A 24906-nucleotide genomic window follows, 5' to 3' on the forward strand; every position below is an offset into this window, starting at 1 on the left:
GATATTCCAAATTTGGATCGAAAGTCTAATAATCTAATTTTAAGTAGTTTTTCAAATTATTACCGAATAAATATGAGCTATTTATTATCATTTTCATCAATTTCTAAAATTTTAAAACAACTTATTTACATCATATTTGAAAATACATTACTTTACTAGTTTTTTCTGTAATCATTATAAATAACATTTGTTTGTGTGTAAATAGTAATGTCCTGGTGGTAATACGTCAATGACAATGTTCAATTTGTGCTCTTTTGGCGCGCCATACATTATTGATCGTCGTTAGTAGTAACGCCGAAAAGTTAACCCGGCCCGCATCTGCGCCGCTGTTGTTTCGCAAACTCCATCCACCGACGACCAGCAGGCAGGCCTAGCTTTAAAAAAAGGAGACAGAAAACGGTAGTCTATAAACTGATAAAAAAATTGAGCTAGCCTATAAATAATGCCAAACTTTCTAGGATAGTAGGCCTAGTATATAGCCTAGGCCTAGGCTAGTATAGGCCTATAGGGCCTAGCCTAGCTAGATAGGGCCTATCCCCCTCTTCTAGCCTGGTCCTGGCTGGGGAGGGCTAGCTAGGCCTATTAGGCTGCCTAGCCTACTACTAGGCTAGGCCTTTTAGACAGGCTAGCACAGCTACTGAGCTAGGCTTGCTTGATGCTACTGTAGTACTGTATTATAAAGAATGTAGTAATAATTAGTAGTACCGAGTGTCTCTAATATATAAAGTGTATATATATAGGCCTAGATACGTTTATAGATTAATAAGAAAAATACATTTTGTTTATGATCATATCTTATTCATCATATAATAGTAATACAGTACATTTTTTTTAGTTTTGCTCGTACTTTCATTAGAAACCATTCTACTCTATTATAATTATGTATAGACATATGGGAGACAAACAAAAATACGAACAATTTATAGATACTTGTTTTCATTTTTTTCATTAATGACTGTACTGTATAATATTAATTATTATCATTCTACATTTATGGTAATAATTAAATTTTTCTGATTAAGTATTTTTGTTTTATTACAAAGCTGGCATTGATTTTACTGTTTCATTCTGTTTATTAATATTATTATAATAAAGAGTTTCAGGCCAATCTCTATCTACTATCAAACTAGTTTGACAAAAAATGTGTGATGTTCCCAATATGGGAGTGATATGCTTCCTTCAGATCATTCCAATTCTCTATTAATAATTACACTTTTTTTTTCATTTTCCAAAAAAAAATCATAAACTATCATCATAAATTATATTGCAAATATGATTGTTGATCAAATCAAATTGAAAAGTTGGCATCTTAACTAAAACATACATAATACATCTATGTATTAATCTATGTATTAATAATCATTTTTTTTTTTTTTAGGAAAGTTTCTTTTTTAGAAACTCTTACTTATTTATGATGTAAAAAAAGAGGTTAATTAGTGAGAACCTGTGTGATAATCCAACATGCAAGTGGGCCAATATCGCGGAGTACTGTACCTACAGTATTTCCTTCTGTTTGTTGATCTCTGTGTAAATGCATTTGCTGATCTTATACGTGAAGACAAAGTGGCTCAGCTAGTTCTCTTTATGTGAGTATCTCTGCATTTTTATTCTAGTTTTATGTGCCCAAATATGGTAGTGATATGCTTAAATATGGTAGTGATATGACATCATCATGTCCATATATAGGCACATCGCATTTGTTTGTCACAAAAAATGTGATAGTGTAGACAGAGCAGCTTTACAGTAGCATAACATTCAAAATCAATTTAAATGCTTAGCACAATTTTATAAAATATTTATATTGTAACATGCCTTACAGTGAGTGTGTATAATACTACTACACTCTTTAAAAAAATATAATTCCCTCAATAAAAAATATAACATTTTATATTACTCTTCTAAGCAGGCAATATTTGTATACATAGTACTCTGCTACTGTAGTGTAGTAATAAAGTCCTACTCAACCATGACAGCCAAGTCATGTGATGAAATCGGTATACTGTTTGGTTTTCTAAAAAGTCCTGAATTCTGTTTTTGGGGAAATGTCTATGCTTTACGGTACTACTTTAATATACCTGGCTATTACTGTAAACTTTCTCCATTATCATTTTTTTTATTGTATATACTGATCAACAGAATAACAATTTTTAAACTAACACTATCGAAATAATAAAATGTTATTGTTTGTTTTTTTTTTCTACAGAGTACAAGATATTTGTCTGATATTCGCAACCATTGTCATATTCTTGATGTTCTTTAATACGTACGTTTTTCAAGCAGGCCTTGTCGGATTTCTTGTGCGTAAATTTAAATCAACTATTATAATCTTGTTCATTTACTTTATGCTGTGTTTAGGACTTCATCTATGGACAGTTGTAAGCATTTTATTCACTTATTTTGTATATTTTTAGTAAAATTATATCATAATTTAATTGGTATTTCTTTTTTTTATATTTGTCATTTAAATTATATTACTGTTTACATTATACACAATGAAACTTTTCTATTAGAAATTTATGAATTTTACTTTCACTTCTGTTTTATTAAGCTATTGAGATGGAGTAGACCAAACCTGTACATATGGGAAAACAGACCTGGATATACAGCCCTTTATTCATTGCAACGAATTGGTAAGACCTGAATTATGAATAGGTTATAGAATACGAAGATAAACGTTTCTTGCACACATGGCGTTTCATACATATTTGAGCTGAAATATTGGAACTTAAAAAAGACATTATTGTCTAATACAAAAGTGTAAAGAATATACGTTTTTTGCACACATGGCGTTTCATACATACTTGAGCTGAAATATTGGAACTTAAAAAAGACATTAACGTCTAATACAAAAGGGTAAAGAAGAATATACGTTTTTTGCACACATGGCGTTTCATACATACTTGAGCTGGAATATACAACATGAAAAATACATTAACGTCTAATACAAAAGAAGAAACAACTAATGTCCAATTAGAGAGATAAATGAGTTTCAATATTGCATTTCATCATGTGATCACAACAATAAAATAAAATTCACATATTTACATTGGCGGATCCAGGATTTTTAAATAGCGGGGTAGGGGCCCCAGGGCCTAAAAGTAGAAAAATAAAGTGCTAAACTGAATTATTTGATGTCCTATCTTTTGCATTACAATTTGTGAAATTGGCCCCCCCTCCTTCCCCTTTGAATCTGCCCCTGTTTTAATTTGTATTTAAATAAATTTATTTATTGACTGAGATATGATATATACTTATACAACTTATAGAATAATAAATCTATTTCATTTAAACCTACTATCTTTAAAAAAAGTTCCTTTTAAAATATTTAAAAAAATTATAATTTTCATGCGTAATCGTTTATTGTTTTTCCTTGTTATTATATTACCATATATGGTGATAAAAATTGTTGTGTAGCTGATTTGCATAATGTTTATCTTCTTTCAAAACCAAAATTAATTTTAATCAGTTTTAAAGATTACAGGATTATTTTCTCAAGGCCACCAGAGACATACTGAAAATGAGAGTTATTCAAAGTTTGCATATTACTAAACTCTCGTTTTAAGTCGGGTCACCAATGGCGGGGTGAAGGGAGGTCAGAAATTTTATGGGAAAAAAACTTCATGATGATTATTTTATTTTTTTATTCACAATTACAATGTTCAATAGTATACCAAAAAAGCAGGTGCTTGTCAGTTTGGTAACCATTTAAATATATGGTACATACATGCCAGACAACATTCATAAACAAAAACAATTATGTACAATAAAAAAACAACGTGGCCAGTGTAGCTCTCGGGCTATTTTTAGAACTCAATGCATTTTCTGTTGTTTCGTTTTTTTTCGTTTATTTTTCCATTCACTTATATAGATAATTTAAACAAACATGAGTATATATATCTGAAATGTGGGTGGATGGAGGTCACAGTAAGTTCACTGAACTTTAAGTCGTGACCCCCATAGGCCTATAAGTATAGTAACACGGAGTAGACTAAAATATACATATATATAAAAGTGAAGGTACATAAAATTAAAAATTAAATTGTTAACGATTATAATACAATCATTCAATTTATTATAGGAGCTGTGCTGTATTACTATTTTTACAAAAGAACCGCATTACGCTTGGGAGACCCACGCTTTTACCGAGATTCAGATTGGTTGCGTCAAGAATTCCAAAAAGTCCGGTAACACGAAACTATCTATTGTCTACCTTGTGTGTGTGATGGTATTTGAATTTAAACCTTGTATAATTAAACCAAGATTGACGGGTAAAAATGTGAGGTGTTGTTCACATTTACCAAGCCTTGAGTGACATTTGACGGGTGATCATCAGTTGGTGTAACGCAGAGGCTTGAGGCCCCAGGTTTAGAAACCCCAAGTGCTCTCCAACGCTGGAGGCTTTTTTGACATATTTTAATGCCTGTTTTCTTCCCCTGGCTCTTAGGTGGCTCTGTAATGCTCTGTCTACATTATCAAACTTTATGTGACAAAAAAAATTTGATGTGCCCATATATGGACATGATGATGTCATATCACTACCATGTTTGGGAATATCACTACCATATTTGGTCACATCACACTTTTTTTGTCAAACTAGTTTGATAGTGTAGATAGAGCTTAAGCTTGGAGCCCCTGGATTTAGCCAGTAAGCGCTCATGGCCGTTACGCCACTGGTGATCATCATTATCATCATATGATGTAAATGAAACCAAATTTCTTCTTTGTCACCGAACTAAGGTATTCAATTGACCAATCAGAATATACTGTTAAAAATCAATTTTGTACATTCACCCAATATGGAAATGACTTTTCTGATTGGTTACATTATTATGTCACGATCTTGAATGAACACAGCAACGACTAATTATAGATTATTCAATTTACTGTGAAAATTTAACAATAAAACAGATTTTGTAAATATATTTATTTACGTGTGTCACAAATTTGACCCTTCTTTTTCACAAACTATTTTGTATCTTTCATTTTATATTGTTTTTTTTAAACGACACGTTATAGTAGCTATGTCAAAGGTTAAAGTGTTATGCAAAAGAATATATTATTTAACCTTTTGTTTCATATCACTTGTGATTTATTTATTCGTATACAGTGCATTCTAACTGTAGTTTTATACTGTTTTATGAATGACGATATGATTAAGAACAATACCGATACTGTACTGTTTAAATATGTTAACAGAGATGATGTTTATTTTATGGTAGTTTTTATTTTGGATTTTTTATAAGTTTGTTGCCAAATTAGGATAAATACTAATCTTCTTCTATACAAGTTTTAGCTTACATTCTATCTTTTTTTTTTTTGGTCGAAACCGTTCAATTCATTTCAATATAAATGTTTTTTATATATTTACAAATGACAATAAATTTACTTACGCAAGTGCTGCAAATTCATTCATTCCGGACAAAGTAATTAATAATAATGTTTACGTAATATTTTTTTTTAGAAAATTCTGTAATAATATTAACATACTAAACAATATATACATAAGTTAACCCAACAATTTCAACAAATAATTAAATAAATTAAATTTGATAACCATTGTATAGTGCTGAGTATACAATGTAGTCTCTACCACGATAATTTCATTTCATTTATTTCGTCAATACAGATAAACATAACAAAACCATTGACGGTAACAGGATTAAACAAAAGTGAAAAAGAACTTATTTACTGTACAATTTTCTCCGCCGTCACAGGTAATAAAAAACAGTTGTACAGTCATGTTTTATAAATATAATAAGGTTTCAGTTTAATATCTCAGAATCAAGGTATTTTGTGTAAGGCATAAATAGCATTCTTGCCAGTGTAAAGAATTTGCTTTGTTTATGTCAAATTTATAGTTGTAATTTTCTGATTGGTACAGTATTGTTTTATACACGGAGCCGTACACGTCCAATTTGTAAACTTTATCTATTCACTATTCAATATTAAATGTTTGTCCTTAACTAAAATGCTCTACAGCCTGTTTGCTCTTTCGTTTCTCGTTCTGATGTTTGTTAGTAAGTCATTCTGCGCATGCTGAGAAACATGAAACTCTATCATGACTTTTAGACTCGACTCGACTTATAGCCGGGTTCTGAAACGACTATTTAGTATTCCATATTAAATGTTCGGCAGCAACTAAAACGGTTTACAGTCCGTTTGCCCTTGTAGACGTTCTCATGCGAGTAATAAGTCATTCTGCGCATGCTCAGAAACATATGAAACTCTAGCATGACTATTGGACTGGATAGCTATGTAGCCCCGTTGTGAAACGACAGGTTAATTACCTCTGTAAACTAGAACAAAAGCGCGTTTGTGTTAGATTTGATGTGTGTGTGTTCTATCTTTGTTGGCCTTTTATCCGCCGCTGCAATACATGAATAGATTAAGGTAAAATTAAACGTGTTATCTTTTATCTGTTATCTAAAATCCAATGCGGTATCTCAATCTGAATTAACGGCTAAATTGTCGTTTAACATAAGCGTAAGCGTAAGCGTAAAACCAATGCGGTATTTCAATGCGGATAAATGGCTAAATTATTGTTTAACACCGGCGTAAAATCCAATGCGGTATCTCAATGCGGATTAACTGCTAAATCAAGTTGCTTTTGTCTAATATATTCTGTATACGGCTGCTCCCACCATCCTAACCGGCGGCACGCTAAATCCATTTGTCCAAATGCATCTCTCTTGAATTGAAAATCGCGAAATAATCGTCCATCGACTCTTTTATCTGTGCATTTTTCTTCCCAAAATTGTTTTCGTTGTTTAAATATCTCCAACTCTTTTTCCATGCGTTCGTTGCCGAATGCTTGCACACGCCTCCAAAACGTCCGATTAAAATGATCGAATAGGAGCACGTCTCCTTTATTCCATTTCCGAATCCGATGTTTTTCAGGTTCGGTTAATTCTCGTATTCTCTGTTTATTTCGTACGACTTTTGGTAAATACACAATATCGTCGTAATCCCAACACATTAAATCTTTAAGCAAAATCATAGATTCATCAAAATAATCCGATATTAATACTAAATCGATATCCTGATCCAGTGACGTTATCCTCTGTTTAATCTTATCTTCGTTGAATTTATCACGCATGCGTGTTAACCCAAAATCGTGCATCATGGGACATTTATTCGGACCGTACGTATAGTTGATGTTGGATGGATCGTTCTCGGCTCGTCTTATGAACTCCATTAGCGGATTATCATACTGGTCAAGCCCAAGTTTGTGACTGGACCCGTAGTAATCGAAAGTGGATTCGAAATTCTTAACTGGAGATCGCACAATAGAAACAAATGATGTATCTGTTGCCATGACAGCTTGCATTTCTGAAAATTAGTAGAACTAGTTTAGAAAACATTAAAATTCATAACTGTTTTATTTATTGCTTTAATGGTATCATTTTGATCACTCATAGCTAAGGTCATTATGACAATTTATAAATGATATTTAAATATAACACAGAGGTTATACTGTACTACGTCTTAGGCTTAGTCATTTCGCCGTGTGCGATATTTCTTTTCGTACATAAGTTGGGGACCCCTCATGAAACGTCACAAATAAACATGAATATTCATTAGTCATGTCCATAAGGTGTGACGTAAGAATTGCTACAGTTTGCTCAAGCAAACGCGTGCATTCCGTCGAGTCGAGTGGATTAAACTAGGCCTATGGACTTTGTATGTCGATGTATGGGGTTCGAATCTCATGAGCAACTTCTTTTTACTTTATAGTGAGAGAGAGATTACATAGAGGGTTAGATTTAGTAGTTTGGCTATCTTTCACATAAGTTGGTTTCATTTAGCCAATTGTCGCTAAGTTTTATGGACTGGTCATTAACTTACTTACTGCGGGTAAATAACTAAATGGCCATCTCGTAACCAGGACGATGAAAATACATTGAGTTCATTTACCTTGTTTATTGAAGACAGCATGATGGCAAAATATATCGTACTGCTGTATACCAGGTATGTGCATCACAAACTCGCGTTTGAACCGGCGCGTGTAGTCGAAGACGTGTCGGTAGTAAAACGCGTTTTCGTTTGGAAGTGCGAACGTTAAATTGCGTTTATCACCGAAACGCAGTAGTATATTTTGCAACGTAGAACTGGCGCATTTGTGCGTCTTTTGAAATAGTATGCTTGTCCTAGGTTTACATCTGTTACTGTTAGGGGAGTTCTGATTCTTTTCTTGCGGCGGTACCTAAAATATGGAAAATAGAAAGCTATCAAACTTTAAACAATGTGACGTGCCCATGATGATGTCGTATCACTACCATATTTAGGCACATCACACTTTTTTTGTCAAAACTAGTTTGATAGTGTAGACAGAGCTTTAGAGAGTTCTCAATACAAGCAAATCAAGAATAGAAAACGCCATCAATGTTTCGACGTTCTTGTGTTGTGCTTTTTACAAATATCATAAATGAATAACAGTTCATGATATGAGGGAAATGCTACTTATAAAAGATCGCAATGTGATAGGTCACATTGTGAAAGGATCCCACGGGTATGGACTGTGTAATTGTGTTTATGTAATTTGTAAAACATTTTGTCTGCTGACACGCAGAGATCTTTGTGTCATAGAATCATGGAAAAGTATGAATCAATCTTCTACAATTACATTCATATGCTTTTAAGACTGGAGATTACTATCATCTGACCATAACAATCTAACAACAGAACACTGAGCTCGCCTTGACAAGATATGAACTCGTAACAGTCCTTTGATCTTTTGTCTGGCTGCGACAAATACCAACAGTACTGTACTGTACTGCCTGGTACATAATGACACATTATTCTCCGCGGCGCACGATGTCTGTTAAAAATGGGTGTGGAATTGATCGTGTCGCAGCCACAGACCAACCCTCTGATCTCCTGAGCTCAGAATCCTCTTGTTCGATTGCCTTGATCTGATGACCAAATAGAAAAATCTTGCTATGAACAGTTTGGTTTTCGATAATTTTGTTGTGGCGTTATTATGGACACAGAGCTCGCCTTGCCAAGATAGGCATTCGTAACAGTAGGCCTACTGTAACTATGTTAAAATGGGCGTGGAACTGTTTCGCAGTCACAGATACATCCTTTGATCTCCTGAGCTCAGCATCCTGTTTTTCCATTGCCGCCTTGATCTGACTGAGTAAATACATACATCTCTATGAAAAGTTTGATTTACGATGATTTTTGTGGCGTTATATGGGCACGTAACTTACATTTTCATTTATAATCTTAACAAGTCGATTAATTTCTTCTTCTAACTTTAGTATTGGCTGTGACCCCGGCTGTGACCTACAAAAACATAAAGGAAATAATCTAAAGCTCTGTCTACACTATCAAACTGTATGTGAAAAAAAATTACCCATAGATAGACATCATATCACTACCATCTTTGGGCATATCAGTACAATATTTGGCTCATCAAACTGTTTTTGTCAAACTATTTTGATAGTGTAGACAGAGTTTAATTGATTTTGTTATATATATTATGTTAGTATGATTAATAAAAATATTGTTTCTATTTTGTACTTATAAGTACTATTTCTTTATATTTCAAACCATTAAATTGTTTCATTTAAAGCAATTACCATGAAATGTGATTCAACTACATTGTCTATGGAACGGAAATGGTGCAATTAACACTTCGCTTAGTAGAATATTAATATAAACAGAATACTACCTTTCTTGGCATTCCTGGTTGTGTCCAGGGTGGTTTAGATGTAACGATATTAACATATAGAAGATAATGGTGATTAACAACCCAATCCAAAAAAGCTTTTGTTTCATCTTCGTTTTAGCTTCAGTTCTACGAATATCATAATTTAATTTCTATTTGAGAAAAAGGAAATTGAGAGGAAATTAACCATCATCAAAAATTAATAATAATGATTTTCGAATATTCAAACGACGTTTTACTTAATTTAATACTGACCCACCGGCTTATGATATTATTATTATTGGCCTACATAACCATTTTGTAAATAATTGTCAGTGACACCACCACAAAGAGACAACCAATCCAATTGGAGTGAATAGGACCATGGACCTGTAAAAATGTTCATGGTGCAACAACGAGTAGGGCGTTACTAGTCCACACAAACACATCCACTATCGCACACAACCACTGTGCAATTGGGACTGGACCGTTTTCAGAGGTGTTTACCACCTGTTGGTCCCCCGATCCTTCAATAAAGCGTGGTTCCCACTAGCGACGTAACGTAACGCAAACGACGCAACGTAAGAAAATGCCTTTCCAATAATTGTGTTTGCCCCCGCCTGCGTGAAATCAAACCTACGATGTTTGCAGCACTATTGCGTCGTCGGTTTTTCACTACATGTGATTACGAAATACAGCACTTTGCGTCGATACGTCGCTGTGTTACGTTGCGTTCTAGTGGGAACCAAGCTTAACGGTGTTAGTGAGAAGTTGAATAAGTGAAAATTAAAAATCTCGATTAAGTGATGAGACACTAACTGATTGGAATCTTTACTGGCAAAATGTAGAAAGCGACAGAGGGCTTTCTATTTTTAACGTTGAAGATGCTAACAAACTCGAGATTTTCAAAATTTTCGTGACGTCACCAATATATCGATTCTTTTTCCTGAAAATCAATAGGCATTGTCTAATGGTTTAAGCGGTTTGCAGAAAGAATCATGACTTCCATCCGTCTTGAAAATTACGATATAGGACTTCATACTTGTATACTTGTATAGACAAAAGTATTTTGCCAATAAAATTTAGGGAAAGTTACGAATGGCAAAATTACGACTAACGCTCTATCTACACTATCAAACTCTATGTGACAAGAAAAATGTGATATCCCCATATATGGACACGATGATGTCATATCACTACCGTATTTGGGCATATCACTACCATATTTGGGCACATCACACTTGTTGTCAAACTAGTTTATATAGTCTTTCGTGGCATCCTCACTGAACCCTTATCGTACATTTGCATACATTTCTACTCTATTCATTATCACTAATACTAATCCTAGATACAATCATGACATGACGAAATGACGTCATCATGTTTCAATACCTTCGTTGAAAAATTATTTTCGATGATTACTAATTCTACACCATCGTAACATCATCGATGCAATAGTAGGCCTACTCTTAATGTCATATTTTAACAATTTATTTTCTTTCGATGCAATATTAGGCCTACTCTTTATGTCATATTTTAACAATTTATTTTCTTTGAACAAATTAAAATTTTCTAATAAATTCCAGGTTCTGCTGCGGATATTAACAGAATCGATTTTACATTTGATTTCATGAATTATGACTGAATTAGAAGCCGTCTAAAATAACATGATAAATGATTATGTTATAGGCGTTATTGTAATAGAGGCTTAGTAACACACAGGATACACCCATTTAAAGTGACCCAATTAGAGATTAAAATAATATTAATTATTATTAAAATATGATTTCTTTTTGTGAGGAAATCTTTTCCAAACTATAGGATTAAGAAACTAGATTTACAAATAACAGTACTTACCTAGCATAGTTCATTGCCTGCAATGTACACGATATTCAACCTTTTCCAACGATGTCATATCTTGACTCTTTGCTTGGGAATATTTTGGTTTTAAAAATCAGGTTTCCTTCTGTATGAATCACAGAGTCGAGCAGAGGAAACAGCTTGTTAGTACAACTTTCGTGAAAGCAGACGATAAGTACCTTACTATGACATCATAGTTCAGAGAGCACTGATTTGTCAGTTGTTAGGCCTACACTTCTTGTGTTGAAATTATTAAGAACTATCGAAGAGTCGCCTTCCGCGCGGCCATCGGTATACGTTTGTGTCGTGGCGATGGCTACTCTGTTATCTGCAGTAGTGTTGTATATTCCAATTGAATGGATTGGTGGTGAAAAGCAAGATGAAAACAAGAACTTTCCTTATACCACCTTGTTGTAATTTATTGTACAAATATGATGAAAACACATACGGTAGCTTATAAATGTTATTGAAGTACCCTCGTTATTCACGCCATCAGTGTGCCAAAAGCTAGATCTTTTATCCCAGATTTTTAATAATAATTCCGCATTTCGTACGTTTTATACTCATTTATTAAACTCATATTTTAATAACAAATTAATATGAAAACACATACGGTAGCTTAATGTTATTGAAGTACCCCCGTTATTCACGCCATCAATGTGCCAAAAGCTATAGTAATATCATTAAAATGTTCTCAGTTAGATCTTTTGTCCCATATTTTTAATAATATTTCCGCATCTCGTACGTTTTATACTCATTTATTAAAGCCATATTTTAATAATGAAACGTCTGATATTAAAGGTACTTTAGTTTCTCGTGTTATTAATTCTGTTTGCACCGACAACTTTTAACTTATTAAATCTATTTTTTAGGTTAATTATTGTTAAGAAAGTTAAGTCGCACTATAAAAATAATTTTGTATTGACCACGTACTTGTGACAGTGTGAAATTCTTTAATAACGATTTAGATAGCATTTACAGGTTATTGTTGCCATTTAAAATATGTTTAGGCCTATATGGTTATATTGATTTAGGCACTTCTCCTTCTGGAGGTTTTATGAAATAAATAAGCTTAAAATAAACAAAATATATAATGTAGTAAAATAATACTGTATGCCTAATAAATAAATGCACTAGCAAACACACTGTATCGTTCGAATGCGACAGGCTAGGCCTACATAATCCTGGCGGGTAAACAGACGATCGGACCCACGGACGGTCGGGCCCACGGACGATCGGGCCCACGGACGATTGGACCCACGGACGATCGGGCCCACGGACGATCGGATCCATCATACACTTTTTGCTGGTGTATCACTTTGAATCAAATCCATAAAAAAAATTATTCGATGTGAAACATGAGTCTTTGGTATAGTGTTTGACGTCACTACGAACATACATCGTTAAACGCGCGCGTACACGTACATTGATCATTGATTGTAAGGGCACATGCATGTCAACAACAAAGGACCGTAGTTATTGATTTTTTTAAACGATTAATTATCAATTACAGGATGATCATCTAAGGAAATATCGCATTAATTTGGTTGTCAGCACCAGTTTACGTTAAACAAAGAGTGACATCCGTTCTACAAACAAGACATCAATCTTAGGGCTTAGAGAGAGGCGTTATAATATAAATATAGTGGTTGGTGAAACCCCTTCGAAGCAGCTGAGGGAATTAGGAATTGTCTCAAGTAGTCCTCCGCCTACCGGTTTCTGGCCGATAAAAATCAGGACGATTCAATCGGGCAAAACAATAAATGTAAAAATCTATATTTAGTTGTAATTATAGTTTAACGTGAAAGGTCATGCCCCTTTGGAAAATACAGATTATTGTTTATTGCTGGTCCAAGAAATATAAAACACGTGGGCAATAAACTACCGCAAACTTTATTTCTACACACAAGTCATTCTTTCATTCAAAACATCATCACTTATAAGTTCATATTTAGAATTATTGAAATATAGAAACTGTTGGTTACCTAAATCACTGTAATTCATACATATATTTATAATAATATAGCCACTTGTTCTTGAGCTATGGAGAATTTTGTACTCTGTATTATTTTTTCCGAAATAAAAAGATGAAATGAAATTAAATGAGTACGTACCATTCAGGAACTTTAAATGCTAACTCAGTGGCTTGATTTTATTTGTGAATAACGTTTGTGAATCACGTTTGTTAATAACGTTTGTGAATCACGTTTGTGAATAACGTTTGTGAATAATGTTTGTGAATAACGTTTGTGAATAACTTTCTTACTTGTTTACTTGTTTCCGGAACTCAGCATTTGCTGAGTCCGGAGTCGAGGCTAGACTATGCCTCCTATAAGCCCCTCTTGAAAATAACATCAAAAACGTTTGTGAATCACGTTTTTTGTCACAAACGTGACACGATACAACATATTAAATGGCTATCCTGATTTGTATTATGTATAATAATTGTGATGTTATTATTGTTATTAGAAATTCGAACAAAGTTAATCAATAAATCATTCCCACTGGCTGCAAGAACACAATGGGAACACAATTTTGTATTTAAAGCTCTGTCTACACTATCAACTAGTATGACAAAAGTGTGATGTGCCCAAATATGGTAGTGATATGCCAAATACGGTAGTGATATGACATCATCCATTCATATATGGGCACGTAACATTTGTTTATAAATGATGGTGTAGACAGAGCTTCATTGATTGATTGGCAGTTAAACTCCTGTTAATTATCTATAGTAGTAATATTGAACATTACACGTTGTTTTTGACGTATGTATCTCGTATAAAACACTTCCAGTCTAGTCATTCTCCAGCATGGCGATCCTTCTTCCATTTTACCATTTGATTTTACACCAACAAAATAACGGGAGATATTAATGCCATTTGTACATTTTTCTTTCCAAAACTCTTTTCTTTCTCTGAATTGTTTTAATTCTTTCCGCATTCGATCTCGTCCGAATTCCTCTATTTCCCGCCACAAAGATTGGTTGAAATAATCGAATAGTTTTACGTCACCGAAATTCCATTTTTTTATTCGATCAGCTAAACTATCATCAATGATGTTTCTACTTTCGTTTTTACGAACAAGTTGAGGAAAATAAACAATATCGTCAAAATCCCAACATAATCTTTCTTTTAAAATAATCAAGGACTCGTCAAAATGATCCGTAATGACTGCAAATTGCATTGACGATTTAACATTGTTAATTATTGAATCTATCACTGATTCGTTTCCTTTGTCTTTCAGCCCAAATGCATTTAACATTGGGTTTCGTTTCTTAACATATTTCGCATTTGATGGGTCTGCTTTCTCGGCTCTGTTTATGAACTCTAGTAAAGGGTTGGTGTAGTTGAGTAGGTCCAAATGCTTTGCATATCCGAAGTATGAAAACGTTGACTCAAACACTCGAACCGGACTTCGAATAACCGTCATAATGAGGGCGCCATCGTACACAATGTTCTTAAATGCTAAAGGTAAACGCAACAAATATACATTTATTTTATTTCTTTTATTTTAATGTTGAAATAAACATGTTAATAATATCAATATCAACATTTATTATATAGGAACCGTTTGTTTTTACGACTCACCACTAGTACGCACCTATTAAGTCTACGCATGTATTTGGAAGTACGCTAAATGAATTTTTGACTTGTGGCACGTCGTGAATGTAACATCATACATTGAGGAGCTATACTATAGGACATTGTTGAAGTTGAAGTAAGGATACTAAATATCGTCTAATAAAACTGTTGATTGTTTAAATCCTATTTGGTGAACGGTTCGTTTTAGTTGAGTGCAAACGCGACTCTACAGTTCACTATGTCGGTCGGTTGGTCGGTCGGTAAACACTAACTCAAATTTGCGCACGCGACTACAGCATAACTAATGCTTTGTCTACACTATCAAACTAGTTTGACGGAAAAAGTTTGATGTGCCCAAAAGCGGTAGTGATATGACATTATCATGTCCATATATGGGCACATTTTTTTGTCACATATTGTTTGATAGTGTAAAACTATCAAGCGTTAAAGATATTACAAGAAACTTACCTGTTTCGTTGTATATACAGTGGTGACATAGCATATTATATCTTGGAACAGGCAACTCTTCAACAAATTCCGTTATCAGTGGTCTGCTCAGGGTGTACATGTGGTCGTATTGATTGTTGCCAATTTTTGGAAGAGCAAACGTCAAGTTGTGTTGGTCACCATATCGCAGAAGTATGTTTTGCATGGTAGAGCTTCCACATTTGTGAGTTTTAAGAAATGCGATGTTCTTTCTTGGTGTACATTTTTCTGTCACATACTCTGCCAAAACACGCTGGGTGTTAATGCCTTTTGGTGTTGTTTGGTCAGTTAAGGTTGGTGTGATTTGGCCAGTAGTGTTGGAACCGTGTGTGCCTTGGTCAGCAGGGTTGGAACCGTGTGTGCCTTGGTCAGCAGTGTTGGAACCGTGTGTTACTTGGTCAGCAGTGCTGAAGATGTGTGTGACTCCAGTAGTATTTGAGTCATGTGTGCCTTGACCAGCATTGATGCTGAAGCCGCGTATCACTTGGTCAGTAGAACTGAAGCTGTGTGTGCCTTGTTCATTAGAGCTAGGACCTGGCCTGTACGTTGTATGGTGTGTTGAACTTTGTGCCTCCGCTTGTAATCTTGCAACCGAGACATTCGGCGCTGAATATTCCCAAAGTCGATTTAAAATACTAAAAATAGTTACACGTTTTTAGTTTAGGCATTTAAAAAAATATTTCACTTGAATTTGTTATGGCCTAAGTAGGCCCGACTTTCATTCCATATTACAATGTGATAGGCCTAATATTCAATCATCGTGATAATATATTAGAAATTTTGATTACCGTGAATATAACAACAACAATTATTGTAAAAACACCGATGGTGGTGACGATGGTTAGGAAGGTGATATTGACATCAATGGACAGAGTCATCCGTAGTTCAATTCAATCAAATTACATTAAGCTCTCTGTCTACACTATCAAACTTTATGTGACAAAAAATGTGATGTGCTCATAATGGGCATGAAGATGTCATATCACTACCATATTTAAGCATATCACTACCATATATGGGCACATAGTTATCTTCAAATCTTACCTTCTATCATCATCAAAGGGTGATTTCGACCACAAAATCCAACTGCATCCAGTTATAAATAAACTGACGAGTAGTACATTTCGGTAGTAGTATGCTAATGTCGCCATTTGTAGTTAAATTTAACAATGAACTATTAAGCTAACCACCAAAAAGAGGTGTAAACAATCAATTATTTAAATTAAAAGGGAAATCAATATCGGGGCATTCAGAAAGTAAGCAAATGCATTCGCCTGTGCTTGGTTTTGTTTAAAAGTTAGAAGTGATCGGTTCTTTCTTTGTTAATAATTTATACTAATAATTTACTTCGGATGCCCGCTATGCTTATATCATGGAGTAGTTTAAAGCCTGGTTCCCACTATAGGACGTAACGCAAGGACGTAGACGCAACGCAAGCGAGTTGACCAATCACACGCGACTGTTCGAATAATCCATCGCTTGAGATTGGTCAAATCACTTTCAGTTGCGTTACGTTCTTGCGTTGCGTCCTAGTGGGAACCAAGCTTTGATTAAGTAGATAGACTTAAGATTTAGATTGTGTGTCACATGATGATATGTAATAGTTAGGCCTACTCAATTAAACCCGTACTACATCAACAGTGTTTTTTTTTTGTATACGAGTCCAGAATTGTATACGATCATTCTTAATGCAATCGCGACCTCAGATGACGAGAGTATGGCGCGCCAAGCTGTCATTTATTCGGAAATAAAGATATCCTATTCGTAAAATACAACTAATATTTCATTCAGTCAAGAATGAAATCTCTCAACTTATGAAAATATTTGCCATTGCAAACGTTCATTATTTGTAAATTTTAATATTTATAATACAGCAATTACGGCAAATTAGTATAAAGCAAAGTTACTAATAATGAAATGGTACGGTAGTGAACATGCGCAGTCTCACAGGCAGTAGGTGTATATAGTGAACATACGACGAAAGTTAAAACTTAATTACAGATTATCTCAAATGAACGTATATACAGTAATTGATAACTTCGTGGAGAGAAATGGTTTGAAATGAAAATGTAGTATTTTAGCAACAAACCTTTCATTCTATAAATATTAAATACAGGTGAAGATATAGTAGGCCTATTTACAGTTTTTTTTTTCAATATCCATGTTTCATTATGTATACCAGTGGATTTGTGAATGTGTCAGCTGCGTAGTTTACGCCCCAACGCGTTATTTTCAATTTAAAGGATTAGGGAATATGGGATTACCGTACTCTACTAATACTAAACGAATTGCGAGCATGAAAGCAAAATTAACTTAAAATGTCTAAATTAAGGGCATTTGTTATAGCAGCTCTGTGTTATGGTGTTTTTATTTTGGCACTTTTTACATACCGGCTAAGTCCACTAAAATAGTGAGTACCGACTTTTGTTTACTATTTATTTATTATCACTATCTGTATATAAATCAACATAATTAGCCTAATTTTTATGTCGTAACAATAATAATAATATCGAACAATATAAAGCGCTCGTATCGCAGCGCAACATGAAACGAATAACAAGGTGATAATAAGGTAAGTTTTCAGAAGAGATTTGAATTGAAAGGGGGACGGAGTGTAACGGATGGAATGAGGAGGAAGTTGGTTCCAGATCTCTGGTGCCTGAAGAAAGAACACGCATTTTAGGCTGGTGTCGTAAAATGACCACAGTCGTGTTGAAGTTAACTCGTTTACCGTTCTTTAGAATTTACTTCTTAGGCCTATAGCTAATATGTGTTTTTACAGTTATAGATATAGAAACATACAGGACCACAAAGATGTCTCTAATGTCCTACTTGAAACTAACCAAACAACATTCAGTGGAAGAAATCAGTTTGCGAAACCCACAAAAACCGAATGTAAACCTCACACGAACATAGTCTTCTACAAAACTCATAAATGCGGAAGCTCGACAGTTCAGAATATATTTTTAAGATTCGGAGATAAGAACAACTTGACTTTTGCTATGCCTGTGAAGAACACTTTTGGATATGATCATATTTTCAGTCTTTCTATTCCTTTCAACTCAAGCATGGTTGAAAAATTACCAAGTAACGAATACAATATACTAGCGCATCACTGTGTATATAACAAGACTGGTGAGTTGTTTTCTTGTTTTAGTTAACCCAACAACCAGTCCGATGCTAAGACTAGTTCTCTTAAAAACAAAATGCCAAGTAAAATGGGAACAACAATCATTTGATAAATAACGAGTGGTTAAGACAGTGGAACCGTAATTACGTATCCATAACATCGGCAAGGGTGTGTCGAGGCTCACTCGCTCCATGGTTCTGGTGGTAGAACGAGTCTTCTCGGATAAGGACTATAAACCGTAGGTCCAGTGTACACATAGCTCATGTGCACTTTAAAGAACCTAGTACATCTTTCGAGACGAGTAGGGGGTTACCCCAGTGTACTAGTACACAAACAGCCACTGCCACATCGGCGACAAAACCGGTAACCATATCAACTCCTTTATGAGCATGGTGTGGAGGGTGGTTCAGAAGAACCAATGCCAGCCCAGAGAGGAGATGTGGCGTATGCCTGAGAGTCGTATCATGAGATGAGTGTACTGTATCTCGTCTGTTACACCCCTACGGCCACCTAGGTCATGGGACAACGAAACGAAACATTAAAAGTTAATTATTATTATATTAATATTATTTTTTTTTATAGGTTTTAAAGCCATTATGCCTTCAGATTCTTTTTACGTGACCATCATCCGGGAACCAGTGTCCGTCTTTCATTCTCGATTTGAGTATTTTCATTGGGATAGACAATTGGATCTACTGAACTACTCGAATCCAATTGACGAATTTATGAATCGCATTGCCGCGTTCGATAGACATGACTGGTCTAGATACATCAAAAGAACAAACGTTATGTTCCGCAATTTTGACTACAAACAGAAAATAGATACTACTACAATGGCGAAGATGGTAATGGCAAATATGGAAGAAGAGCTAGATTTTGTCATGCTGTTGGAGTATTTGGACGAATCATTAATTCTTTTAAAGAATAAATTATGCTGGAGTTTTGAAGACATTCTGTATGTGCCTAAGTTGGTTCTAAAACAACGTTTTGCTATCAACGAATCGTTAGCAAATAGAATTCGTAAATGGAGTCGTTGGGATGTGATACTTTATGACCGATTTAACACCAGTTTTTGGAAACAAGTCAACAAATTCGGATTGCATAAAATGAAAAGAGAACTGCACATATTTAAAGACAAACAAGATGACCTTGTGAAAAATTGTAGTGAAGAGGTGCAGTTGAATGGAAGTATGAAGAAGAATGGTCTATGTTGGAGAGTTTGGCAAGAAGAACGCATTTATACAAAATACCTACGAAATAAACAATTAACTCGTTATAATAAAACCTTTCAGCAAACATAATTTTTTTGTTTATAATCAATCCATATTTACACTAATTAAACGTTACTCAAACTTTATTCGAACAATACGCTTTGGATCAGAGGCACGAAGTCAATATTAACCATGGCGTCAGACACACGCTTATAAAAAGGTGCGTTCTAACATTAGCAATGCGGTTACAAAAACAAATTAGGCCTACATCAAAACTAGAAAAATTAAACTCAAATAAATAAACTTAGTATTACAGCCAATATTTAACGGAAATTGTAGAATTTTTCAAGGTATTAAAGCTATTGGAAAAAGTATTTTTATAATGTAGATAAAACTAAATAAATGAACAAATGATTAATAATAGTTATTAATTTAAGTGGTGGGCGGTAAATATTTAAGTTATAAGAGAGGTCTCGCAATCTTACGAAATACGAAAACTGATACGTCACGCACACGTATTCGTTTTCGTAAGCCAGTGAAAATGGGGAGGTTTCGCAACCTTACGAATACGATAACGAAAACGGATACGTCATACATTTGTGAAACTTTTGAGCTGATCCCCATTTCATATTCGTAAAGCGTATTCGTGTTGACGAATATCACCAGTCAAGCAGAGGATAACCCTTTAAGCCCAACCGCTTGTTTCCAAAGGGTCCTCAATAATTGATACAATGAAAATGCAAAAAAATATAAATCAATTATTATCAATCTTATATTAAAAATTAATTTTAATAACAAATTCAACTTATGCTAAGTTCTGGCAATCATAATCATTATAGAAATATATATTATTATTTACAAAAATTCAGTCATTAATGTAAGTCTATACAATTTGCATATTTGTTAATAGATAATAATCATTATAAAGCTCTGTCTACATTATCAAACTAGTTTGAAAAAAATATGGTAGTGATATGCTCAAATATGGTAGTGATATGACATCACATTTTTTTTGTCACATAAAAGTTTGATAGTGTAGACAGAGAGCATTACAATCGATCAAATGGATTGAAATGAAAATGTAGTATTCTAGCAACACAAGCTAACATATTATATAATAATAATACAGAAAAGAACGTGACGCGATATTTCTTTTTGTACATAAGTTTGGATCCCTAATGAAACGCCACAAAATAAACATGGATATTCATTAGTCATATCCATAAGTTTTGTACGATAAAAAAAAAATCGCGAAACTTCCTAATCAACGCCGAATTTTTATCCTTGTGTGACAAAATATTTCATTTTATACATCAGTGGCATGTGTCAGCTAGTTATTTACACATCTGTGAGTTACTTTTAATGTACTGTAAAGCTTGGTTCCCACTAGCGACGCAACGTAACGCAACCTACGCACCGTATGGAAATGCCCTTCTAATAATTGTGTTTGCCCCCGCCTGCGTGAAATCAAACCTGCGATGTTTGCAGCATTGTTCCATCGTCGGTTCCCACTTGCGATTACGCAATACAGCACTTTGCGTCAATACGTCGTAGCGTTGCGTTACGTTGCGTCGCTAGTGGGAACCACGCTTTATTGATTAGGGATTGATTTTTACTTAGACAACAATGAGTTCACTTCAAAACTGTTTAGCCAAAGTACAATGTTTAAATCAACACAGTTTGTTATGGAAACTCTATGCTTATATATTGGCAGTTTTAAAAGGAACAAACTATGAGAGTTACAACTTTATTTTACAGAATAATGAAAGTTAATACAGTAATTGATGACTTAGAGGAAAATGGTTTGAAATGAAAAAAGGGTTTTAAAAGCTGTCTACACTATCAAACTACTTTGACAAAAAAAAGTGTGATGTGCCCATATATGGTAGTGATATGCTTAAATATGGTAGTTCTATATGGGCACATTACATTTTTTTGTCACATAAAGTTTGACAGTGTAGACAGAGCATTAGCATAGACATAGACATCGCATTGACTACATGTGATTAGTAACAACGAGTTTTTAATCCTAGTGACAAAATATCAATGTTTCATTTTATATACCAGTGGATTTGTGTCAGCTGCTTTACTTTACACCTCAATGAGTTATTTTGAAGTGGATTAGAAAATAGTACTCATTAAACAATCTGAGTTCAAAGCAAATTAACTTAAAATGTATAAATTAAGGCAATTTGTTATAGCAGTTCTGTGTTATGCTGTTTTTATTTTCGCACTTTTCACTTACCGGCTAAGTCCACTAAAACAGTGAGTATCAACTTTTGTCTACTATTTGTTTATTATAACTCTCTTTAGGGCTGCTGAATAATTCTCAAACCAACATACAATCATACACTCTTGTGTATAGCCACATAGTCGAGTTTCTAGTCACACATACACTTATCATACCAATCAAGAGGGTCCTTTGATTGTCAACATACGCTGTTTAGGCTGACCCTCTTTAAATAAGGTGAAAAAAGGTCGATTTGTTTCGGTTCAATTTTTATCTTGATTACAATTATACTTTCGATCACAGATTTGTGGGTAGATTCGACAAAAACGCATCTGTTTCGTTCAGATATCCACCTACTATCGGAAGAAGCATTCAGTTCGCAAACATGGTAAGTACAGTGTCAAGAGTGACAATAAGGCATTCTGAAATAATCATAACTATACTGCGCATAAACATAGCGTTTCATTTTTAGCTATTTTTTGCGTCATCTCTGACGTTTCATTTTTTTAGCAGCAACATTTTTTAACACATTAGTCTGGGTTCCAGACGGAGTTTTGACTTTGACTGAAAAGATAAATATTTTGGAACAATAGCGTTTCATAAGTTAACTACTTTTTTTTTAGTTTTTGCTACTTTTTGTTTGTTTTCATCTACACATAAATGTACATTTCCACATACCAATAATCTTTTAGTTTCTATAATTTATAAATATATATAAATAATTTATGCGAATTATTCACAATCATTTACAAAACCGTTCTCTCAGACCAGGTAACACATCTGTAAAAGCTCTGTCTACACTATCAAACTTTATGTGACAAAAATGTGATGTGATTATGATGTCATAGCACTACCATATTTGGGCAAACCACTACCATATTTAGGCACATTTTTTGTCGCATAAGTTTGAGAGACAGAGCTATACATCAATAATTTCAGTTTGAATAAGATTCAAAGTGTACGTCTCTATAAGCCTATGTGTAATTTCATTAAAAATATGTATAAAATACTTTCTATAAAATATTTAGAATGTTTTGAGATTCGTTAAAATATTCAAAACAATTTGTTTAGCAACCACATCGCATAGGGCACAAAATAATTATTATATTTCTGTCTACATCTTTCAGACATCAAACTTAAATGTACGTTCTACAAAGTCTACTAAATGCACGCCTCACAAAAACATAGTCTTCTTCAAAACTCATAAATGCGGAAGTTCGTCAGTTCAGAATATATTTTTAAGATTCGGAGACAAGCACAACTTGACGTTTGCTATGCCCATGGAGAACACTTCTACATATAATCATACCTTCAGTTTTTTTATTCCATTCAAACCAAACATGGTTGAGAATTTAACAGCGAACGAATACAACATACTAGCGCATCACTGTGTATTTAACAAGCCTGGTAAGTTTATTTCTAAGCTCTTCTACCTCTAATTTGTTATTTCCTGGGTCAAAACAACACCCATGGCAAATTATGTACTGTATATCTTGGAATAGTCACATTACAATATGTATAGGTCGTAAGTACATGCCTTGGTGCTTATTGTTCTGACAACTATCGTCTAAATGCCACAAGCACGCGCGCGTGACTCTCCGAGGTACATCTGCCTGTTCGATTACGTCACTGTTATTTTAATAATGTATTATTATTTATTTCGAACTTGTACTGTTTTTTAGGTTTTGAAGCCATTATGCCTTCCGACTCCTTTTACGTCACCATCATCCGGGAACCAGTGTCGGTTTTTCATTCTTATTTTGGTTATTTTGGCTGGAAAAATAAATTTGAACTTCAGAACTACTCGAATCCCCTCGAAGAGTTTATAAACCGAGTGGAAACATTTGACGTAATTCCACAACGTTATAATAGAAGAGATGTGGTGTTTCATCATTTTGACTACAAACAGTCTATAAAAACTGATACAATGGCGAAGATGGTAATGGCAAATATGGAAAGAGAGCTAGATTTTGTTATGCTGTTGGAGTATTTGGACGAATCGTTAATACTTTTAAAGAATAAATTATGCTGGAGTTTTGAAGACATTCTGTATGTGCCTAAGTTAGTTCGAAGCCAACGTTTTGCTATCAACGAATCGTTAGCGAATAGAATTCGTAAATGGAGTCGTTGGGATGTGTTACTTTATGACAGATTTAATACTAGTTTTTGGAAACAAGTCGACAAATTTGGATTGGATAAAATGAAAAGAGAACTAAAGATATTCAAGGAAAAACAAAAGGAGTTGCTGGAAAACTGTACTGATGAGAAAGATAATGTTTTGTCAAAGATTAAAAATACGAAGTTTAAATCTCACATTAAAGAAGGTGGGTTTTGTTGGAAGATACAACGTAGTGAAAGTAAATATACTAAATATTTACGAGAAAAACAGCGAAAACTCTTTAATCAAACGAAAAAGATAACATAAACCGTTTTAATAGGCCTACTGGTTTTTGGAAACAAGTCGACGAATTCGGATTGGATAAAATGAAAGAGAATTAAAGATATTCAAGGAAAAACAATTGGAATTTCAGAAAACTGTGCCATTGAAAGAGATAGAGTATATTATCATGAGTATTGATAATAAAACTAGGCTATACCGGAATGTAATACGAGGTGAAATGATGTACCCGTTATACTGTATGCTATGGGGCATGGAACAAAAATATGCCTAAAATGAGGAAGGAAGTTATTCACACAGTGCTAGTAATTTATAATAATGATGATAATATAATTTTACGTAAAGTGGATGTCTA

General features: G+C 34.1%; 5 protein-coding genes across 5 annotated transcripts; 3 read left to right on the plus strand and 2 right to left on the minus strand.

Moving 5' to 3' along the window:
• Window positions 1-280: 280 nt before the first annotated feature.
• Window positions 281-5954, plus strand: LOC140040977 (transmembrane protein 138-like). The gene is made up of 5 exons (XM_072087290.1): window positions 281-399; window positions 1379-1586; window positions 2204-2375; window positions 2549-2630; window positions 4079-5954. Exons 2-5 carry the CDS (start codon window positions 1462-1464, stop codon window positions 4186-4188), a joined length of 489 nt encoding a protein of 162 aa, XP_071943391.1. The 5' UTR covers window positions 281-399; window positions 1379-1461; the 3' UTR covers window positions 4189-5954.
• Window positions 5949-11686, minus strand: LOC140040976 (galactosylceramide sulfotransferase-like). The gene is made up of 5 exons (XM_072087289.1): window positions 11510-11686; window positions 9677-9825; window positions 9213-9288; window positions 7915-8203; window positions 5949-7329 (listed from the first exon to the last, which is right to left on the minus strand). The coding sequence occupies exons 2-5, from the start codon at window positions 9781-9783 to the stop codon at window positions 6575-6577; spliced, it is 1227 nt and encodes a 408-aa protein (XP_071943390.1). The 5' UTR covers window positions 9784-9825; window positions 11510-11686; the 3' UTR covers window positions 5949-6574.
• Window positions 11687-12628: 942 nt separating this feature from the next.
• On the minus strand, window positions 12629-16733 carry LOC140039437 (galactosylceramide sulfotransferase-like). Its single transcript, XM_072085038.1, has 3 exons — window positions 16627-16733; window positions 15565-16217; window positions 12629-14979 (listed from the first exon to the last, which is right to left on the minus strand). The coding sequence occupies exons 1-3, from the start codon at window positions 16731-16733 to the stop codon at window positions 14234-14236; spliced, it is 1506 nt and encodes a 501-aa protein (XP_071941139.1). The 3' UTR covers window positions 12629-14233.
• A 1485-nt stretch (window positions 16734-18218) lies between these two features.
• Window positions 18219-20239, plus strand: LOC140039892 (galactosylceramide sulfotransferase-like). The gene is made up of 2 exons (XM_072085481.1): window positions 18219-18717; window positions 19295-20239. The coding sequence occupies exons 1-2, from the start codon at window positions 18351-18353 to the stop codon at window positions 20011-20013; spliced, it is 1086 nt and encodes a 361-aa protein (XP_071941582.1). The 5' UTR covers window positions 18219-18350; the 3' UTR covers window positions 20014-20239.
• A 1811-nt stretch (window positions 20240-22050) lies between these two features.
• LOC140039438 (galactosylceramide sulfotransferase-like) lies at window positions 22051-24906 on the plus strand. Its single transcript, XM_072085039.1, has 4 exons — window positions 22051-22188; window positions 22457-22541; window positions 23281-23560; window positions 23836-24906. Exons 1-4 carry the CDS (start codon window positions 22097-22099, stop codon window positions 24576-24578), a joined length of 1200 nt encoding a protein of 399 aa, XP_071941140.1. The 5' UTR covers window positions 22051-22096; the 3' UTR covers window positions 24579-24906.

This window comes from Antedon mediterranea, chromosome 2 (genome assembly GCF_964355755.1).
Source record: "Antedon mediterranea chromosome 2, ecAntMedi1.1, whole genome shotgun sequence".
Classification (NCBI taxonomy): domain Eukaryota; kingdom Metazoa; phylum Echinodermata; class Crinoidea; order Comatulida; family Antedonidae; genus Antedon; species Antedon mediterranea.